At 37.8% G+C, this 18,478-nt stretch overlaps 2 protein-coding genes across 5 annotated transcripts in view; both read left to right on the plus strand.

Moving 5' to 3' along the window:
• The window catches only part of cngb1a (cyclic nucleotide gated channel subunit beta 1a), a gene marked incomplete at both ends in the record, with an annotated part of 35,226 nt that extends 20,347 nt beyond the window's left edge, over positions 1 to 14,879 (plus strand). The window contains 16 exons of the mRNA XM_081372699.1: positions 578 to 785; positions 904 to 1,058; positions 1,157 to 1,372; positions 2,188 to 2,396; positions 3,424 to 3,474; positions 3,579 to 3,665; positions 3,755 to 3,819; positions 3,932 to 4,054; positions 4,146 to 4,287; positions 8,256 to 8,415; positions 8,496 to 8,593; positions 10,074 to 10,157; positions 10,383 to 10,501; positions 11,919 to 12,065; positions 12,521 to 12,689; positions 14,661 to 14,879. Coding sequence (XP_081228825.1) covers positions 578 to 785; positions 904 to 1,058; positions 1,157 to 1,372; positions 2,188 to 2,396; positions 3,424 to 3,474; positions 3,579 to 3,665; positions 3,755 to 3,819; positions 3,932 to 4,054; positions 4,146 to 4,287; positions 8,256 to 8,415; positions 8,496 to 8,593; positions 10,074 to 10,157; positions 10,383 to 10,501; positions 11,919 to 12,065; positions 12,521 to 12,689; positions 14,661 to 14,879 — 2,252 coding nt within the window. The remainder of the gene's footprint in view (positions 1 to 577; positions 786 to 903; positions 1,059 to 1,156; positions 1,373 to 2,187; positions 2,397 to 3,423; positions 3,475 to 3,578; positions 3,666 to 3,754; positions 3,820 to 3,931; positions 4,055 to 4,145; positions 4,288 to 8,255; positions 8,416 to 8,495; positions 8,594 to 10,073; positions 10,158 to 10,382; positions 10,502 to 11,918; positions 12,066 to 12,520; positions 12,690 to 14,660) is intronic.
• Positions 14,880 to 18,099: 3,220 nt separating this feature from the next.
• Positions 18,100 to 18,478, plus strand: part of kifc3 (kinesin family member C3) — a 46,522-nt gene continuing 46,143 nt past the window's right edge. For 2 of the 4 annotated variants that reach the window (XM_081372821.1, XM_081372822.1), the window contains exon 1: positions 18,100 to 18,474. In XM_081372821.1, coding sequence (XP_081228947.1) covers positions 18,450 to 18,474 — 25 coding nt within the window. In that variant the 5' untranslated portion in view covers positions 18,100 to 18,449. The remainder of the gene's footprint in view (positions 18,475 to 18,478) is intronic. The other 2 variants (XM_081372823.1, XM_081372819.1) reach the window with 1 other exon arrangement.

The following is an 18,478-nucleotide window of genomic DNA, read 5'->3' on the forward strand; positions in this document are numbered from 1 at the left end:
ACTGTATATTGTCTATATAGTTTAAAGCAGGCATCTAAATATTTACATAATTATGAAATATTATAAATAGTATATATATATATATATATATATATATATATATATATATATATATATATATATATATATATATATATATATATATATATATATAATTGTTTTTTTTTAGAGTACATTTTGTATAATAATAAATTAAGTCATTTTGCTTTAAAATGTCTCTTTGTATCCCTTTATTAAGGAAAAACACATTATTTGATATATTTTCATTGTGCCCCTAAAGTTTTTTAATGCATTCTTACATTTTTCAACGTAGGAGCAAATGTAAAGAAATAGAAAAAACTGTCAACTGCAAAAAATTTAAAAAGTAAAATTTTAGTTTGTTCTGTATTGAGTTTACTATTTTAAAGAATGTGAATGTTCCACTCAGTGATTCAATGCTGTGATTATTTTAATCATTTTGTGTGTTTCTTTCTGGAGTATCTGGTCATAGTTTGTTCATCTCTAATTGTCCATTTCACATGCACAAATAATGTTTTTAAAGATTTCAACGCTAAAATTTCATTGTTTGTGCTCTCAGAAAGCAGCCATGTGAAGCCAGCAGAGATGGTAGAGGAAGTGAAGGATGGAGAAATTACTGTTCCCGAAATCATTGTCGCACCAGAGTCAGACTCAATGACCCTCACTGTCCCTGCAACAAATCTGACAGAGGAGAAGACGGCTCCTGGTGATGAAGAGGAAGGCAGTCAAATCGATCCGAACATGACTGATCTACTCACTGTGGACGAGTGAGTCTTTAAAAAGCCAAATATTTGATTTTTGTGGGGGGGGTTTCGGTCTCAAAACCATTGCTTAGACTTAGACTATGTGACATGACTTTCTCCAATATGTTGTCATTTCCTGTAGAGGCCTTGAGCGGCCCATGTCTGCGGCCAGTCAAACAAGTATAGTTGTGAATGAGCGACTGCAGGAGCTGGTCAAGCTGTTTAAGGGGCGAACGGTTCGTGTAAGAGAGAAACTGACTGATCCAGACGACTCTGATGAGGAAAGCCCTACAGCATGTGAGTCGACTTGTATTAACTCTTTATTTTACTGTATTAGTTCAGTAATGTAAGGTCAAAGATAAATACTTCCTTCACCTTTGATATTTGAACCCTAGCTCCTACCAAAAAGCCTGCCGACGCCCCGCCTCCTCCTCCACCCCCTCCTCCAGAGGAAAAGAAAGAGGCTGATGAGGAGGCTGAAGAGGAGGTGCAAATCTATGAGTTTATGGGATACAAGTTCCCAATTCCTCAGTTGAAAATACCCGAGATCCCTGATTGGCTGAGAGTTATACTGGAGTACCGTTTCCCGTCCAGCATTGATCCCTTCACAGGTGAGATCTACAACCAGCTGAAAGCTCTATGGATCACAATGGGCCATTGTTATAATAATTAATATAGAAATAAACTACCTTATTTACATGTCATATTATGAGAAATTTTTTTTAATATATATTAAAAACAAAGAACCAAACACTTTACCTTTACTTATACCTATGAAAAAGATCATATTTTTAAAAAGATTACTTATTATGGAAATAATATACTTTAAAAGAATATGTTTTTTGACACTTACAGTAATTGTATGTTATTTACAATTAAATGAAAATGTATTATACTTTAAATTTATATTAAGTACAGTTAGTTGAGCTTAAGAGAACTTTTTTTGACCCGCTTAAGTAAGTTTTTACATAATAATTACTTCTACTGTCTTCAAAATATTGTTATTGTTTACTGCCGAATGTACTGAAAAGCATTTATGGTAAACTAATATACAGTACTTTAAGAATAAGTGTACTTGAATGTGACTAAAGTGAAAAATGACTAAAGATTAAAACATAATTGTTTAAAATGTACTTATAAGTAAAACTTTTAATTTGGCAGTTTTAAAAGTCTAAGTGTGCTAAGAAACATTCAGGAAACTGTACACTTAAGTGGCCTTTTATTTCAATAATACTATATTATCTGCAAGTACAGTTTTTACAGTTTTCGCATTCAATATTAAAAATTAAGCACACTTTCTTCCTCAAGGGCTATTAATTATTAAGTGGACTTAATAAAAAAAAATGTTAGAAACAGTTACTGTATGAAATGACCTCTTTAAAATGACATACTGGAGATGCAACTATGCTGACTGATTCTTTCACAGATTTGATCTACGTGGTGTGGCTGTTCTTTGTGACATTTGCGTGGAACTGGAATGTTTGGCTGATCCCTGTGCGCTGCACTTTCCCGTATCAGACCTCTGAGAACGTTCACTGGTGGCTGCTGATGGACTACCTCTGTGACGGCATTTACATTCTTGACATCGTGGTCTTTCAGCCCAGACTGCAGTTTGTGAGAGGAGGGGACATTGTGGTGAGCAAGAGTTTTGAACAGCATATCTATTGTTTTATATGAAAGCTTTTTTCCACCACGGAATAAAAAAAAAAATCTTTTTATCTCACAGTTCTGCCTTTTTTTTTTCTCGCAATTGTGAGTTTACAGTATATATCTCACAATTCTTAAAATGTTTCTCAGAGTTGCGAGTTTAAACCTCACATGTGAATATCCTGAAAAAAAATTGCTGTATATAAACTGCAATTTCAAGTTATAAAAATAGAATTGCAAGAAAAAAGTCAGAATTGTGAGCTGACATTTTTCTAAAAAAAAAAAAAAAAATAGTTTTACTTAAAAATGAAAAAAAAAAAAAATATGTGGTGTACCTCAAGGATCCGTTCTTGGTCCACTTCTATTTCTAATCTAAATGCTTCCTCTGGGTCAGATCATCCTTTCCCTTCCCCTTCCATCACTTTCTGTCTACTAGATCTCAAAGTGTGGATGGGTCAAAACTTCTTAAAACAGAATACTGACAAAACAGAAATCCTGTTTGTAGGCCCTAAATCACTAAATACCACCGACCTTATTTTACTTTATTAAAAACATTATTAAAACCCATAGGAAAATTTTGAGGGAACCTCTGACGAATTCTGAGAAATAAAGTCAGAATTATACGATATAAAAGTCAGAATCGTGAGTTTTCTTTTTTTTTCTCAGACATTACATGCAATTGCGAGTTATATCTCACAATTCTGAGAAATAAAGTCAGAATTGCGGGATATAAACTCGAAATTCTGAGGAAATAGTCAGTATTGCGAGATATAAACTCACAATTGCAGGAATATCATTCTTTTTATATTCAGTGGCGGATGCTTCCATAGTTTAATGATTTCAACCTAACTAATTTCTTTTTGTGAATTGTTTTGCTTGAAATTGTGCTTGCTCTGGGTTTTTTAAATAAACGTCACTAGGTTTAATATTTTGTTGTCTAATGCAATGACATTCATAGGTCACTGTTTCTTTTACTTTGTTGATGTTTGCCTGTTTTATATTTTGTCTTTCTAAGTGTGACAAAAAAGACATGAGAGAGAACTACTTGCAAACAGAGCGATTTAAGGTAATACTCTTTATTTTCTACTAAATCTATGTATTGACATTGAACAAATGACTTCAGTGTGTTATTAAAGCATCCTAACCTTCAGTGTATGCTGGATGTTTCAGATGGATATGATCAGTCTCTTTCCACTGGATGTCCTGTACGTCTTCACAGGTGTCAAATCACTCCTGCGGTTTCCTCGCCTTCTAAAGGTAAAAAAAAAACATGCCGTCCCTAATCTCTTCCCACTGTCACACACAAATATCCCTATACTCACACTTATTCTGTGTCCATTTTGCAGTACAATGCATTCTTTGAGTTTAATGATCGTCTGGAGGCTGTGATGAGCAAAGCGTACATTTACAGGTAAGACCAGAGGCCACAGCTAGAGGTCACCATAACACAAAGCGAATACATTTTAAAGGAACAGTTCCCCCAAACAATGAAGTTTTTATTACTCACTGCTGTGTGATTCCAGGGTGATCCGTACGAGTGCGTACCTGCTGTACTCTCTGCACTGTAATGCCTGTATTTTCTATTGGGGATCTGACTATGAAGGACTGGGTTCTACTAAATGGGTCTATAATGGCAAAGGAAACAGGTGACCTTATCTATCTCAATGCTTTACTGAGTGGTGTGTTGTGCACAGTGTAGATAATGTAAAATAATGAGTCTGTGTTTGTGTCCTACAGTTATATTCGCTGCTACTACTTTGCTGTGAAGACTCTGATCACCATCGGAGGTTTGCCTGATCCCACCACTGTCTTTGAAATCGTCTTCCAACTGGTCAACTACTTCGTGGGAGTCTTTGCTTTCTCCATCATGATCGGTCAGGTAAGAGACATGAACATGACAGAACTTCTGGCTGAATCTCACTTGTTGTCAAAAAACATGTCAAGGTCATATTTGTCACAGTGGCTGTAATGATGCTCACAACGAAGGAGTAGAGAAAGTCTTTTATCTATAAATCCACAACCAAAAAAACTCAGGAGATAGCTGGAAACGCAGGGCTTAAATACACAGAGGGTGATTGACTGAAACTGAACAGGTGTTAACCAATCAAGGATCAAGGAGATTAACAAGGAACTACGGAAAACAGGAACATAGAAAGAAACTAAACAAAAAAGAGCATACGTGACAATATTTCACTCTAAAGTAAAAAGAAAGAACAAAAAATTCTGTTTTTATTCTGCATAAAGTATATAGACTGATTTTAAGACTATAAAGTCAAAATATTTTCATTATTTTCACAATTCTTAAAAAAAATCTCATTAGATGCAGTTTATACTTCATTTACGTTTGCAGATTATTGTATTATCTAATCAGCGTTATTATAGTTAACTAAACCTAAAACCCAAAAAAAACTTTTGTTTGTTGAATAAAATGAACTTTAACTGAAATAAAATAAACCATTCAAATTTCAGACAGTTCTCATTTTCATTTAGTTAAAGCTCCAATATGTAGGAATTTTGTAATAAAATTTCCAAAAATAACTTGCACAGTGTGATATATTTCCTCCAGTTGTGTACTTACAATATCTCAAAAGTCTCCAAAGATTTTTTATTTCAGAGAAATTCCGATTTTAAATAACTGGCCGTCCCGGAAAAGAAATGTCGCTCCTCAGGGACGCAATATCCCTTTTTTCCGGTGTGGACCATGTGATAGGATATTCCACCACACGGGATTTTTTTTTTTTTTTTTACAACAACTTTATTGAGGTTTTTTTTCTCATCACAATAAACAATAAAGACGTCTGACAAAGAATAAAAAAAGAATAAAATAAAAAATATGACCCACCACACCGGAATATCGCATGGTCAAATGCGGAAGTGGTGGTTATAGCGTTATTGCCATAGACTGTACGGTTATAGCTGTTATGGATCACGAACTCTTTGGCGAGTATGGAAGTGCCAACAAAACGAAAGCGTCCATATTCGGATACACGCGGAGTCACGGACTGTGTGACAAACGGAGGAATAAAACCCAGATAAATATCGGCAGGCGTTTTCGAGATGGAGAGAGCTGCGCGTCAATCTTGGACTTGACAGAGACTCTCTCGCGAGTGTATTGATAGACAGGTAAGACATGCAACTGTCAATAATAGCACTTATAAACAAAGTTATATTGCTCTTTGTACTTTGGTAAGGCTTTTTATCACGTGTGGTGACCGAGCTTATGGCAGTACAATTAAATACAATCGGATATGATGTTAAAAAAATATATTTAGTCATTACTTGCAAATGTTCGTTCAAATTTACTTTTAGATATTGGTTTGAACACGTTACACAACACGGCATTAACCATAAAAACGTAAAACTGCACAACATTAACCAAACAAATCATTTGACAAATAGCTGTATGTTGCAGATAATATAGCATAACATTTCACGTTCCTTGCAGTTCATTAATTATGATGAAATAAAATAATACGATCAGACATACAGGTAATACAAAAACGAATAAATTACCTCATCCGTGATCATGATTCATTAATTCCATGTAGATATATCGCTAGATGGTGAAAACGCATTAAAAAAACGACATCTCCCATCGTCATCACCTCCTTCATAGCGTCATCAAGCTTCGCCTTTGTTATTGTTGAAACTGCGCCCTCTTGTGGTCAAATACCAAAGTCGCATACTGGAGCTTTAAATTGATGTACTAAAATATTTCAAACTGAAATATAAGTTAATAAAACCTATATAAGTATTACAAAAAAACGAATTAAAATGACAAAAACACAAAAATAATTAAAATATGAAGAAAAAAACTGTAATAGCATCTCAGTGATACTAAAATAACTACACTCACCTAAAGGATTATTAGGAACACCTGTTCAATTTTTCATTAATGCAATTATCTAATCAACCAATCACATGGCAGTTGCTTCAATGCATTTAGGGGTGTGGTCCTGGTCAAGACAATCTCCTGAACTCCAAACTGAATGTCAGAATGGGAAAGAAAGGTGATTTAAGCAATTTTGAGCGTGGCATGGTTGTGTAACGACAAACTGATAGGAAACAAGTGCGAGTGCACAATATGTTTATTGCGTAATAAACACTCAAGGTTGATGACAGATAACGTATTCTTCTTGACGCGATCGTCAGGAACACAGCAAACAGGAGATCGCCAGGAACACAGCAAACAGGAGAGCGTGACACAGGGGCTGAGACAGGCGATCCTCTGTGAGAGTGCTGGTGAAGAATCCGTGGTGAGATCGACGGTGAAGAATCCGTGGTGAGATCGGCGGTGAATAATCCAGTCCAGTACAGTGCAGGCAAAACACGAGGGAACAAACAGGAACAGGCACGCAGACGGGAATTCATCAAACAACGATCTGACAAACATGAGACGAAAGACAGGGCATTAAATAGGCTGTGATAATTACAATCAGCTGTCGCTGATCAGGATGATAGGGAGATCAGTGACAACGCCCACATGAAACAATGAATGAACTGAGACACACACTCACACACAGACTAGAATGAGACAGCGGATCTACCAACCGTGACAGGTTGTTGGTGCCAGACGGGCCGGTCTGAGTATTTCACAATCTGCTCAGTTACTGGGATTTTCACGCACAACCATTTCTAGGGTTTACAAAGAATGGTGTGAAAAGGGAAAAACATCCAGTATGCGGCAGTCCTGTGGGCGAAAATGCCTTGTTGATGCTAGAGGTCAGAGGAGAATGGGCCGACTGATTCAAGCTGATAGAAGAGCAACTTTGACTGAAATAACCACTCGTTACAACCGAGGTATGCAGCAAAGCATTTGTGAAGCCACAACACGCACAACCTTGAGGCCGGATGGGCTACAAAAGCAGAAGACCCCACCGGGTACCACTCATCTCCACTACAAATAGGAAAAAGAGGCTACAATTTCCACAAGCTCACCAAAATTGGACAGTTGAAGACTGGAAAAATGTTGCCTGGTCTGATGAGTCTAGATTTCTGTTGAGACATTCAGATGGTAGAGTCAGAATTTGGCATAAACAGAATAAGAACATGGATCCATCATGCCTTGTTACCACTGTGCAGGCTGGTGGTGGTGGTGTAATGGTGTGGGGGATGTTTTCTTGGCACACTTTAGGCCCCTTAGTGCCAATTGGGCATCGTTTAAATGCCACGGCCTACCTGAGCATTGTTTCTGACCATGTCCATCCCTTTATGACCACCATGTACCCATCCTCTGATGGCTACTTCAGCAGGATAATGCACCATGTCACAAAGCTCGAATCATTTCAAATTGGTTTCTTGAACATGACAATGAGTTCACTGTACTAAAATGGCCCCCACAGTCACCAGATCTCAACCCAATAGAGCATCTTTGGGATGTGGTGGAACGGGAGCTTCGTGCCCTGGATGTGCATCCCACAAATCTCCATCAACTGCAACTATCAATATGGGCCAACATTTCTAAAGAATGCTTTCAGCACCTTGTTGAATCAATGCCACGTAGAATTAAGGCAGTTCTGAAGGCGAAAGGGGGTCAAACACAGTATTAGTATGGTGTTCCTAATAATCCTTTAGGTGAGTGTATATACTGTATCTAAGAAGAAAAAAAAGGATCGTCCAGTAATACTGGACTAACTATTACTCATGCAAATTGTAAATTCTTATTTTTGCCCTTTTTTAAGCTGAAATACATCCTAGACATGTTTCTGAGAAATTCAACTTCTAGATTAATATGGCTGTTTTTCATATCATCAACAGAAAACTTGTATATGCCATTTTAAAAAAGATCAAATCGTGAAGCTCCACGCAGTGTAATGTTTTCCCTCTGTGCTGTGTGTGTCCGCATAGATGAGAGATGTAGTTGGAGCCGCCACTGCAGGTGAGGCGTACTACAGACACTGTGTGGACAGCACCGTCAAATACATGACCTCCTACAGGATCCCCCGTGTGGTCCAGAACCGAGTGAAGACCTGGTACGACTACACCTGGAAGTCGCAAGGCATGCTGGGTAAGCAGAACCCGATTGCACTAGACCTTTACGTGTGTCAAGTATGTTTTGGCTGTGTTTTATGATCCGTTTGTCTTCAGATGAACAGGAGTTACTTATACAGCTTCCAGATAAGATGCGTCTTGACATCGCAGCAGATGTGAACTACACCATTGTCAGTAAAGTGGCGCTCTTTCAGGTGAGTATCTATTACCTCATTCACTCTAATCTTTCTTTCATGAACACACACACAGAGAATGACAAAGTCTGATTTAGTACCGCTAGAAAAACAGATCATTCCAGTTTAAAGTGGTCAAGCTGGTTTGTTGCTGGTCCATAGTGGTCTACTAGCTCTAACCAGCTTGACCAAGATGACTACTAGGTTGAAACAAGCTACACCGACTGGTTGTCCAGCTGACTAACCATGTACACCAGCTTGGTCCAGCTAATGACCATAAATGGACTAAATATAAATGTACCAGATTTTAGCTGGATTTTCAAGCTGGGTCCATAGACCTACATTCAACTTGAAATCAAATTCACCCAATTTGCTAATGGTGTAAATCAGATGTTTCATCTCTGTCACACAATCCGACATTGATTCTCTTAGCCAGCCATACAATATTTTATCAAAACATGCTTTGGTATGATTACGATTCGATTATATTCAGGGGCCTGCGATCAGTATTACAATATTATGTGCCTATTTTAAACAACTGGTTACATTTGAATTAACTCACAAATGCATCCAAAAAAACATTTTATTGAATACTGTATCCAAATTGGGACATCCACAACAAAAAATACACTATAGTTTTTTAAATTATATAAAATAATATAGAAAAATAAATAATGAAAAAACTATATATATATTGATTTTTAATGCATTGCATAAATTCATCATATCGTTAGTCATTTGATTGCTGAAACAATCCATATCTACATATTGTTAAGCCCACTGATCTATATAAATGTATAGATCAGTGGTTTCACCTCTATTATTTACTTTCTTAATACCCACAAGCTAACAATATATGTTCTACATTGATAAAACATGATTAATGAAGTTATGAAAATGTTATTTCTAAATGTTCTCTGAACGTTCAAAATGGCCAGATTTTTAAATGTTTCAAAAACGTTTTCCTTCATTATGCGGGCATTAAGGGAATATTCAGTTTCATAATTTTGCAAATATTATAGGAATGTTACTTTTGAATGCTCTCTGAACATTCTGAAAAACATTTCTATAAATGTTAGACGAACATCCAACTAAAGCAATTCAGAAAAAGAAAAAAAAGAAAGAAAAAAAGAATATATTTATATTTGAGCAAATATTTTGAGAACATTATTAAACTGAACGAATGTTCTATTAACGTTACTAGAAGAGCGTTTGTTCATAACTTTGAGAGAACCTTGCCAAAGTTCTGAGAACGTACCCTGTTAGCTGGGACACTCCAGGTCTGTCCTTGTACACATTTTACCATTACATTTTTTTTTTTTTTTTTTGTAATTCTTTATCAAATGTAATAACTTGCTCCACCTCTGAAACTCCTCCTCTCCAAACATCTGTTATATAGAGATCACTTCTCACCATCCAATCAGTTCTCATTTTGTTTGTCACTGAACGGGTTGTGAAAGATGTTGTTAATATTAAAGTCTTCGTCTCCTGTTCATTCCAGGGATGTGACAGACAGATGATCTTTGACATGCTCAACAGGCTGAAATCTGTGGTGTACCTTCCTGGAGATTATGTTTGTAAAAAAGTAAGAAATACGGCACTTATTATTATTATTATTATTTTACTGTACTGTATATGTGCTTTGCTACTGGCTTGCAAAACCATTTTAAAACCTGAATAATCTCAGTATATTTGCCAGTATATTTGAAGGTTGTCTTATTAAAGGTCACATCAAACAGCCACCATGAAAGAGCCTTTTATCTGTTAGCGTTTTGAACTGACTCTTGTCCCGCTCGGCTCTGGTGGTCAGGGTGAGATCGGTCGAGAGATGTACATCATCAAAGCTGGAGAAGTGCAGGTGGTTGGAGGGCCTGATGGGAATATAGTGTTTGTGACTCTGAGAGCTGGCTCTGTATTCGGGGAAATTAGGTGAGTGATGATCATTATTGGAGACCATTTACACCTCTTGTGAGACAGTTTGGGCATAACTTAAATTGCATTGATCAGGTCAGTTTATATTTTTGCCAACTGATTAAAATCATATGTGACCTCACGGGAAAGAATATTGTGTCGTACAATGCAATTTGCTCATCCATGTTAAAGGTAGTTCACCCAAAAAACTGCCTTATGCGTAATTTAAATGTTTACAACTGTGTTGGATTATTATATCTATCTAAAGATTAATCGCAATTGAATTTGTTTTTTCAACAAATTCAACTAAATCTGTGAAAATGTGGAATTTTGTTATTTTGTTGAATCTCTGTTGAACTCTGTTGTTAACTTTAAAGGGATAGTTCTCCCAACAATGTTGTTAATTACTCATCCTCATGTCGTTCCAAACCCGTAAGACTTTCATTTATCTTCAGAACACAAATTAAGATATTTTTGATGAAATCTGAGAGCTTTCTGTCCCTCCGTTGACAGCTACGCAACTACCGCTTTGATGCTTCAAAAAGTTCATAAAGAGATTGTAAAACTAATCCATATGAATTGAGCGGTTTAGTCCAAATTGCCTAAAGAGACTTGATTGCTTTATATATTGAACAGGTTGAATTTAGGCTTTTATTCACATATAAACATTCATCAACTCATACATCAGTTGTGGTAAACGAAAGTTCAAGCATGTTCGCTGTTCCTCACCAATGAGGTTCATTCTCGTGTCACGCATCACCTTTGAGCTTCAGCAAGAACCAATGAGGTTCATTCTCGTGTTACGCATCACCTTTGAGCTTCAGCAAGAACCAATGAGGTTCATTCTCACGTTACGCATCACCTTTGAGCTTCAGCAAGAACCAATGAGGTTCATTCTCATGTTACGCATCACCTTTGAGCTTCTGCAAGAACCGCATGGCAAGCAGGTTCAGTTGAGCTTCTGTTTATGTTCGCTGATCAATTTTTAAATGTGAATAAAAGCCTAAATTAAATCTGTTCGTCATATAAAGTAATCGAGTCTCTTCAGAAAATTTGGACTAAACCGCTCAATTCATATGGATTAGTTTTACAATCTCTTTTTGAAGTGTCAAAGTGTCAGTTGCGTAGCTGTCAATGGAGGAACAGAGTTTTGAACAACATAGGGGGAGAAATTATTGACAGAATTTTCATTTTTGGGTGAATAAACCCTTTAACCTTTTATATTATAGTAATGTACCAACTGACAGTGTTCCCTGTACAGTTTACAGCTTTAGATTAGATGAGAATGAATAGATGTTGAATCAAATCGAAATCCAAATGCAAACAAATCAAGAGCTTGTGATTCTTAATCAATAGTGGAGCCACGCAGTGTAACAATGTGTTATGTGTGAAAAGCCAAACAGACTGTTTTTTGTGTGTGTGTCCACTCCATCAGTTTGCTGGCGGGTAGTGGTGGAAACCGACGAACAGCTAACGTAAAGGCCCATGGCTTTGCTAACCTCTTCATCTTGGATAAGAAGGACCTGGCAGACATCTTAATACACTATCCCGAGTCCCAGAAGCTACTGCGAAAGAAGGCCAAGTGAGGGGATCAGAGTTCAAAACCTCAACCAAGAGCCCCAGCAATCCTTACACACACACACACACACTTCACCCAGCGCAGTGGTCTGAGCCATTTACCCCTCTATCACACTCACAGATCTCCTAGTGCCATGTTTGCTAGATATCGTCTGTTTTTCTCCTCATACTGCATCTCTTTCTCTCTCCTACCCTCATTTCTCTTTAATGGAAGGAGGAATTAGTGTTTGATTTTGTTAGTTTGGAGGTTGAGATAATGAAAAAGCATGATCCGTTGAGTCACATGATCTGTTCACCCGTGGGACCAATTTACTGTGCGTGTGTGTTGAATGATGTTATGTAAGGGCTTGAGATCGTCAAACCCTATGCAGCTCCACTTCCTGTTACAGTCTCAGCGATGCACATGCTAGTTTACAACTCAACGTCTGGCCATCCTAATGAGTTTGTCTCCTTCCATAGGAAAATGTTGACCAAAGACAAGAAGCCTGAAGAGGAGAAGGTTAAAGTGAAGGGTGAGGTCATCGGCGAGCGGCCAGAGACACCCAAACTCTTCAAGGCTGCCCTGGAGGTTGCCAAAGGACAAACGTTTTCCAAGCTGAAGGAGTCATATAAGGGAGCAACTCTAGAGGTATTTACACCCACTGTTTAGATGCTTTAGGCCAGAAACATACTCTGAAGCCAGACAACAGCTCTGGTTGAAAAACAGATCGCTAATAACTAAAAATATTGTCCTCCTAAAATCAGATATGGTGCCTTTAGGCCCTGTTTACACCTGGTATTAAGATGCGTTTTGGTCGATCGGATCACAAGTAGATGAGGGAGACACATTCCCGTTTACACCTGGGTGTCCACAATGGGGAGGGTTTATGCGGGTAAATATATGAGGGTTTTTTTCAGAAATAAGCTTGTGCAATTTACATATGAGCACGCCCAGAGAATACGAAAAAAACATACGAAAAGCAGCAGCTTTCGTTTATGCTCTGATTGCCACAAGAGTGTGTGTTAGAAATCAGGAATGGTGAGAGAACATTGTGCTTGGTATGTTTTTCATCTTCAAACCAAACTTGGGTCTCCAGCCAACAAAGTTTAAATCCTGTCTGGCTATCGCTTGATCACATGAGTATCTACACAACGAAAGCAATCTGGTCGAATGCGTTTTCCACTAGCTCTGGAAGTGGTTGAACGTGGACAAGCTCAAAATGTTTTGGACCCCATTTACACCTGTATTTAGCATCGTCCACTTGTGATCCGATCGACCAAAACACTTCTTAATACCAGGTGTAACCAGGGCCTTAGATGCATTGTGATACATCAACGACATCAAACGTCATTGGTTCTCAAGTGTCTGGAGACCATTTATATCAAACCTGAAGCATCTTTACAAAAACCTTTTTCACATTTTCGGGAAAAAAATTATATTTCCATTTTCACAAACTGAATATACCGTATACAGTAATCAACTTTTTAAATATTTTATGTTTGTGCTTTTGGAAATTGATATTTTTTCTCTTCTTAATTAGGTTTATTATTTTGCATTTTAGGGCTTTTTATAGATTTACTTTTGCATTTATTGAGATGAGATAACTGCCAGGAAGCGAAGTGGCCCTTAGCGCAATCGCGCAACATGTCGGTGTGCTTCCCACGAGGCTATTCCCTTTGACTTTAGGGACATTTTTAACACAAAGTATGTGCTTTCTTGTCATTTAACTGTTGCACATGTTGTTTAGTTGATTTTTTTTTTTGGTATTATTCATATCTTTCACCCACGTGGTATAGTTGTGTGTGTTGGAAAATTCCTACATGTAATTTGTACATGTAATTTTTATGTTTAATTACTAGTACTGTATGTTGTGACGGCCGAACTCTCAAGAACATTTAAAATTGTGTGCAAAACAATCCCGCACGCTTGTTCAGGCACTGTTATTTAGTGCATACAAACAGTATTACTTAATTTAACATGATTAGTTATGTAGTATGTAACCTTGAAACCAAAAACGGTGGGTCTTTATAATTGATAATAAAAGTGCTCTGCTCTCATCCAATTTAAGTTCTTCATAAATGTAGATTGCAGCCCAATCTGTTGTGTAAAAATAATCACATAATCGCTCTGGAAATCGTGCTTTTTTGCACTGTTTTTGTGTTGTTTTGAACGTGCTATAAAACGGCACATTTCCATGGACAACTCTAGTCTGGGACAGGATGCCAAAATCCAGGGCTGTGTCCGAAATCGCATACTCTCTTGATTGGGTACTAATTTTGAATAAGTAATTAATGATCGCTAAGAAAGTACACTCTATATAGTATGAATGTGTGTAGTATGAATGTAATCTGGACGCTATAGCGCCCCCTTGCAGCAGCACAGAGAAAGCAACAATTTTGGAACACAATAAATCAAGCTTGTGTACAATATAGAAGCCGGAAACGTCCTTAGTCATCTTTCCCATATTTCCCATAAACCTCCACCCCCGGCTAAAAAGCCATTTTGAATAATTTTAATCTACTGCCATTACAAAAATAAATTATTGGTACAGACCAGTTTGTTGATATTTGACCCGTCATGCCCCTTACTTCTTTTGTCTATCCTCTCTTTCTCTCTCAGCCGTCCACTTCTGGCTCCACTGGTCCAGTGCCCCCTCCCTCCCCCATGCACCGACGTTCGCCCGTTCCCCGGCCTCGCGTGCCAGATGATGATGACATGGTATCAGAGACCACTGACAGCACCATGATCATCCGCATGACTCCCCGCATCGAGGGAGAGGAGATCCTCTCCGTGGAGGTCGGTCATGCAGAGGGGGCGGAAGTGGAGGAAGACAAGTGAGAAAAAAGAAGAGGGTAAGGACAGAGGAGAGTAGAGATAGGGTAGAAAGCCTGAAGAAAAGCCCAGTGCATACGACCCTTCTCATGCTTTCTGTATTAGTGTGTTGGTGAAATTCCTACACATGCTTTTCAACAAGGTAATGCCAAACATGTTTTCAAGACTTCCCTGAGGAACCTATAAGTTCCTGCTATAACTCTAAGGACTGTTAATGGTTCTTCTAGTAACCTCATCATAAGACAAAGGTTTTGAGGTATTTGAAACATATTGAAGCCGAAACATGGCCGAACCACACTACTGTATTATATTATTCTATGAAGGTGAAGTGAGCTTCTGGGGAGTATTCCAGAAAGAAGGGTAAACTAACTGTCATATAAACCCAGAACCTTTCTCATTCGGTTATCGGTTTTAAAACCTTGTCCAGGAGTAAGTTCAGTCAAATCAAAGTATGTTCACCAAGGAAATCACAAATAAATGTATCAAAGTCACCAAGGAAATGGATGCTAAGAAGAAGCATGCTTTATACGTTCACGCCATGTTGTAATTACCGTAGGCATGTGACGTCTATTCGTAGCTGTTCACGTCCTCGGACTGTGAATTATGCAACACTACCAACACCTAAATCAGTCTGCAGGGGTGAGCGCTTCTGCAATAATGTTTTATGATCATGTTCTAATCTTTAATCAGTGTTTTTGTTACTGTAAGCAATAATTATTTTGTTTAATTGATGCTTAATTTATGAATTAAAAAAGAAAGACTGATTGAACAAAAAACAGTGCTTGCAAAGATAATATGGCTGTATGATGGCTGTAAAAGTTTAGTCATTTTGCTTTCAAATTTGTCCCATATGTATTTTTTATATGTATATTTATTTTTTTATATTTTTATATTATAGAATTACATTATATAGAAAACCTGTTGAATGCAAATCCACAATGCGTGATATGAGAATAAACAGTAAAATTAGAGTAATAAAATAAAATGGAGAATAAAGTTCATATAAACATTGCTTTATGATATAATTAAAAAAAAAGTATGACTATATTATATAATATTGTGTGAAATCTGTCATGACAACTGAAGCCTCATCAATTAGGCATGCATGTATTGAATACCTCTGAAGTAAACTAACCATGAAAGTTAACTCAGTTTTTGGAACCAAGAGTTGAGGTTATATGTTTACTTATCTGTAAATGTACCCGGGTATGTGACATAACCTGCTTTTTGGAATAACCCCCTGTGGCAAGCAGAGCGGGGCCTAGAGCCGTGGGAACAGAGCAAAGCCGTTGGCGCGAGTGCTATTGAGCACCACACCAGTCGCGAATGACGACAATGCAAGTTCCCACGGCTCTCGGCCCCGCACTGCTTGCCACACCCACCAACATTACTTAAACTCTCCTCCTAACAGCCATCGGACAGATAAACGAATAGCCCCGCCTCAAAGCCCCACCATTGGTTGAGGCAGTAATGTTTTGAAATCTCCACAGTGTTCACATTTGTCAGTGGAATGAACCTGTTTGCTCACCTGTAACAGTATTTCAACATGGGAAAATGACACACATTACCTTTTACTTCCCTTTAATGACTATGATAGATGTTTAGGACTGAAGGGCCATTAGGGTCAGCTGAACTCCCTGTGTAATGGAAAGTAATCTTGACTATTTTCCACAGTACATGCTGCTCTAACTCCAAGACTGCCTGCTGCTCTGCATTTATTCCAACATCCTGTCTGTTATTGCCTTAGTGGATTCCTCAAGCTCTTGTACACACATTTACACAATGACCTTGTACAGTTATTTCTAGTCAAAATATATATGTTGAATGTATAATTCACCAAAAAAGAAATTCCTGGCATCATTTACTCAGCCTCATGTCGTTCCAAACGTGTTTGACTTTTTTCTTCTTCTGTGGAACATTAAAGCAGGCTAGTTTAAAATATTTGGATATATTAAAACATTAAAATATTTTGAGAAATGGAAATCAGTGTTTGTTTTTTATTTTTTCCTTTTTGTTTTGTTTTTACATACAATAGAAGTCAATGGTCACCAACACTGTTTGGGTTAGTAAATAATGGCGGAATTGTCACTTTTTATTAGACTATCCCATTAACATTATCCCATTCATTTCTGTCTAGTGATATTATATATACATGTTACAAAGTAATGTTATGCTACATTGGCAGGTGAGATTTTCATGCTTTCTTAAATTTTCAGAAAGCTGAACAAATTTGTTATGGTCTCTCTCTCAAAAGACTTGTGAAAGTCACATGGTGAAAATACCCCGCTGAGATTTCCGTGTGCTTTGATATGTAGGCTACTATGAGTACTAATCAATTATGAATGATTTTTTAGTGTTTCCAGGTCAGTTCATGGTGAGGTGAATGGACACCAAAAGAATCTATAAATGGAAAGTTACTGCATACTTTTAATTTGTATTTGTTGAGAATCCTTCATTTGCGTCTCACACAGCCCTCATTTCTTTGTAAGAGGTTAGAAGGCGAATGGGCAGGAATTAGGTTGATTGTATGTAATAGGCTAGCTGGTCTATTTTTATACTGAAGCAAGCAAGATTGCCTGAGCCCTGTGACGGGACCAGCTAACTACTCTTGCAGTGTAGCTTACTTTTTGGTCCCAGGAGAGAGGGCCAACCCGTTAAGATTTTGTCTTGGGAGGGTGCTGTGAATTTAAACTGATAAAATCTGGATAGGCTATGTGAAAGAAAAAAAAAAAAGTGAACTAGTAAAACAGCTCTAAATGCTCCTGGAAATCCCTTGTCCAAGTCAGACACAGACTGAGACATACTCACTGACAGGAAGAGCACAGGAAGAATGAGGATTTTTTTCATTGTTCCTTACTTGCTCCACATGACCAGAGGCAGGAAATATGTAAAGGCGGGAATCTGAGGGACAATCCTGGGTTTGTTAAGTGACTGCTGAACAACTAGGCCTACACTTTACATCATCATGCAGGGGCTGCTAAAGACTCCATGCATTGTCTATAATCTTAAAGCAGAAGTAAAAGCACAAGCTGTACTCATTAAAAAGGGTGTCAAGCAATATGCTTCTTTAAAATGTATCCACAAGTGTAAAATGCTAACATCTTTGAACATATTTTACTTGTAGCTTCTAAATAAAAGACATTTATCCTACCTACAGTGACAGTTCTTGTAGTAGTGTGTATTATTGCAAGTCTTTTTAACATCAGGAGGGCTGACTTGAGAGTTTGAGTTAATGAGGACTGAACGGTGGCCTGGAAACGCGGTCATTTTTCCTACATGAACAGGAGGAGCGAGCGTTACAGCGTTTGCGTCACTGCAGTCAGCTGTGCGCGCGCGTCTCGTGCTGCATGTTTCACTCAGGCGTGTTTATCTTCACTTCACGGGACACTACTAAACTTTCAGCTCTTCAGACCGAGACTGAACACTGCTTTTTCAGCAAGTGGGTAAAAGAGGGGAATAAAACTTGAAGGAAACGGCTTAAGGAGGAAACCGGGCGGAGGAAGGAGTTTGGCGTGCTGGCCTGGGACGTAAGCACATTCTTTCACTTATGAAGCACATGCTTCATACTTTAATGTTATGAGGTATATTAAAGCGCTATGTAGTGA

Source organism: Scardinius erythrophthalmus (assembly GCF_964197995.2).
Source record: "Scardinius erythrophthalmus genome assembly, chromosome: 8".
Lineage (NCBI taxonomy): Eukaryota > Metazoa > Chordata > Actinopteri > Cypriniformes > Leuciscidae > Scardinius > Scardinius erythrophthalmus.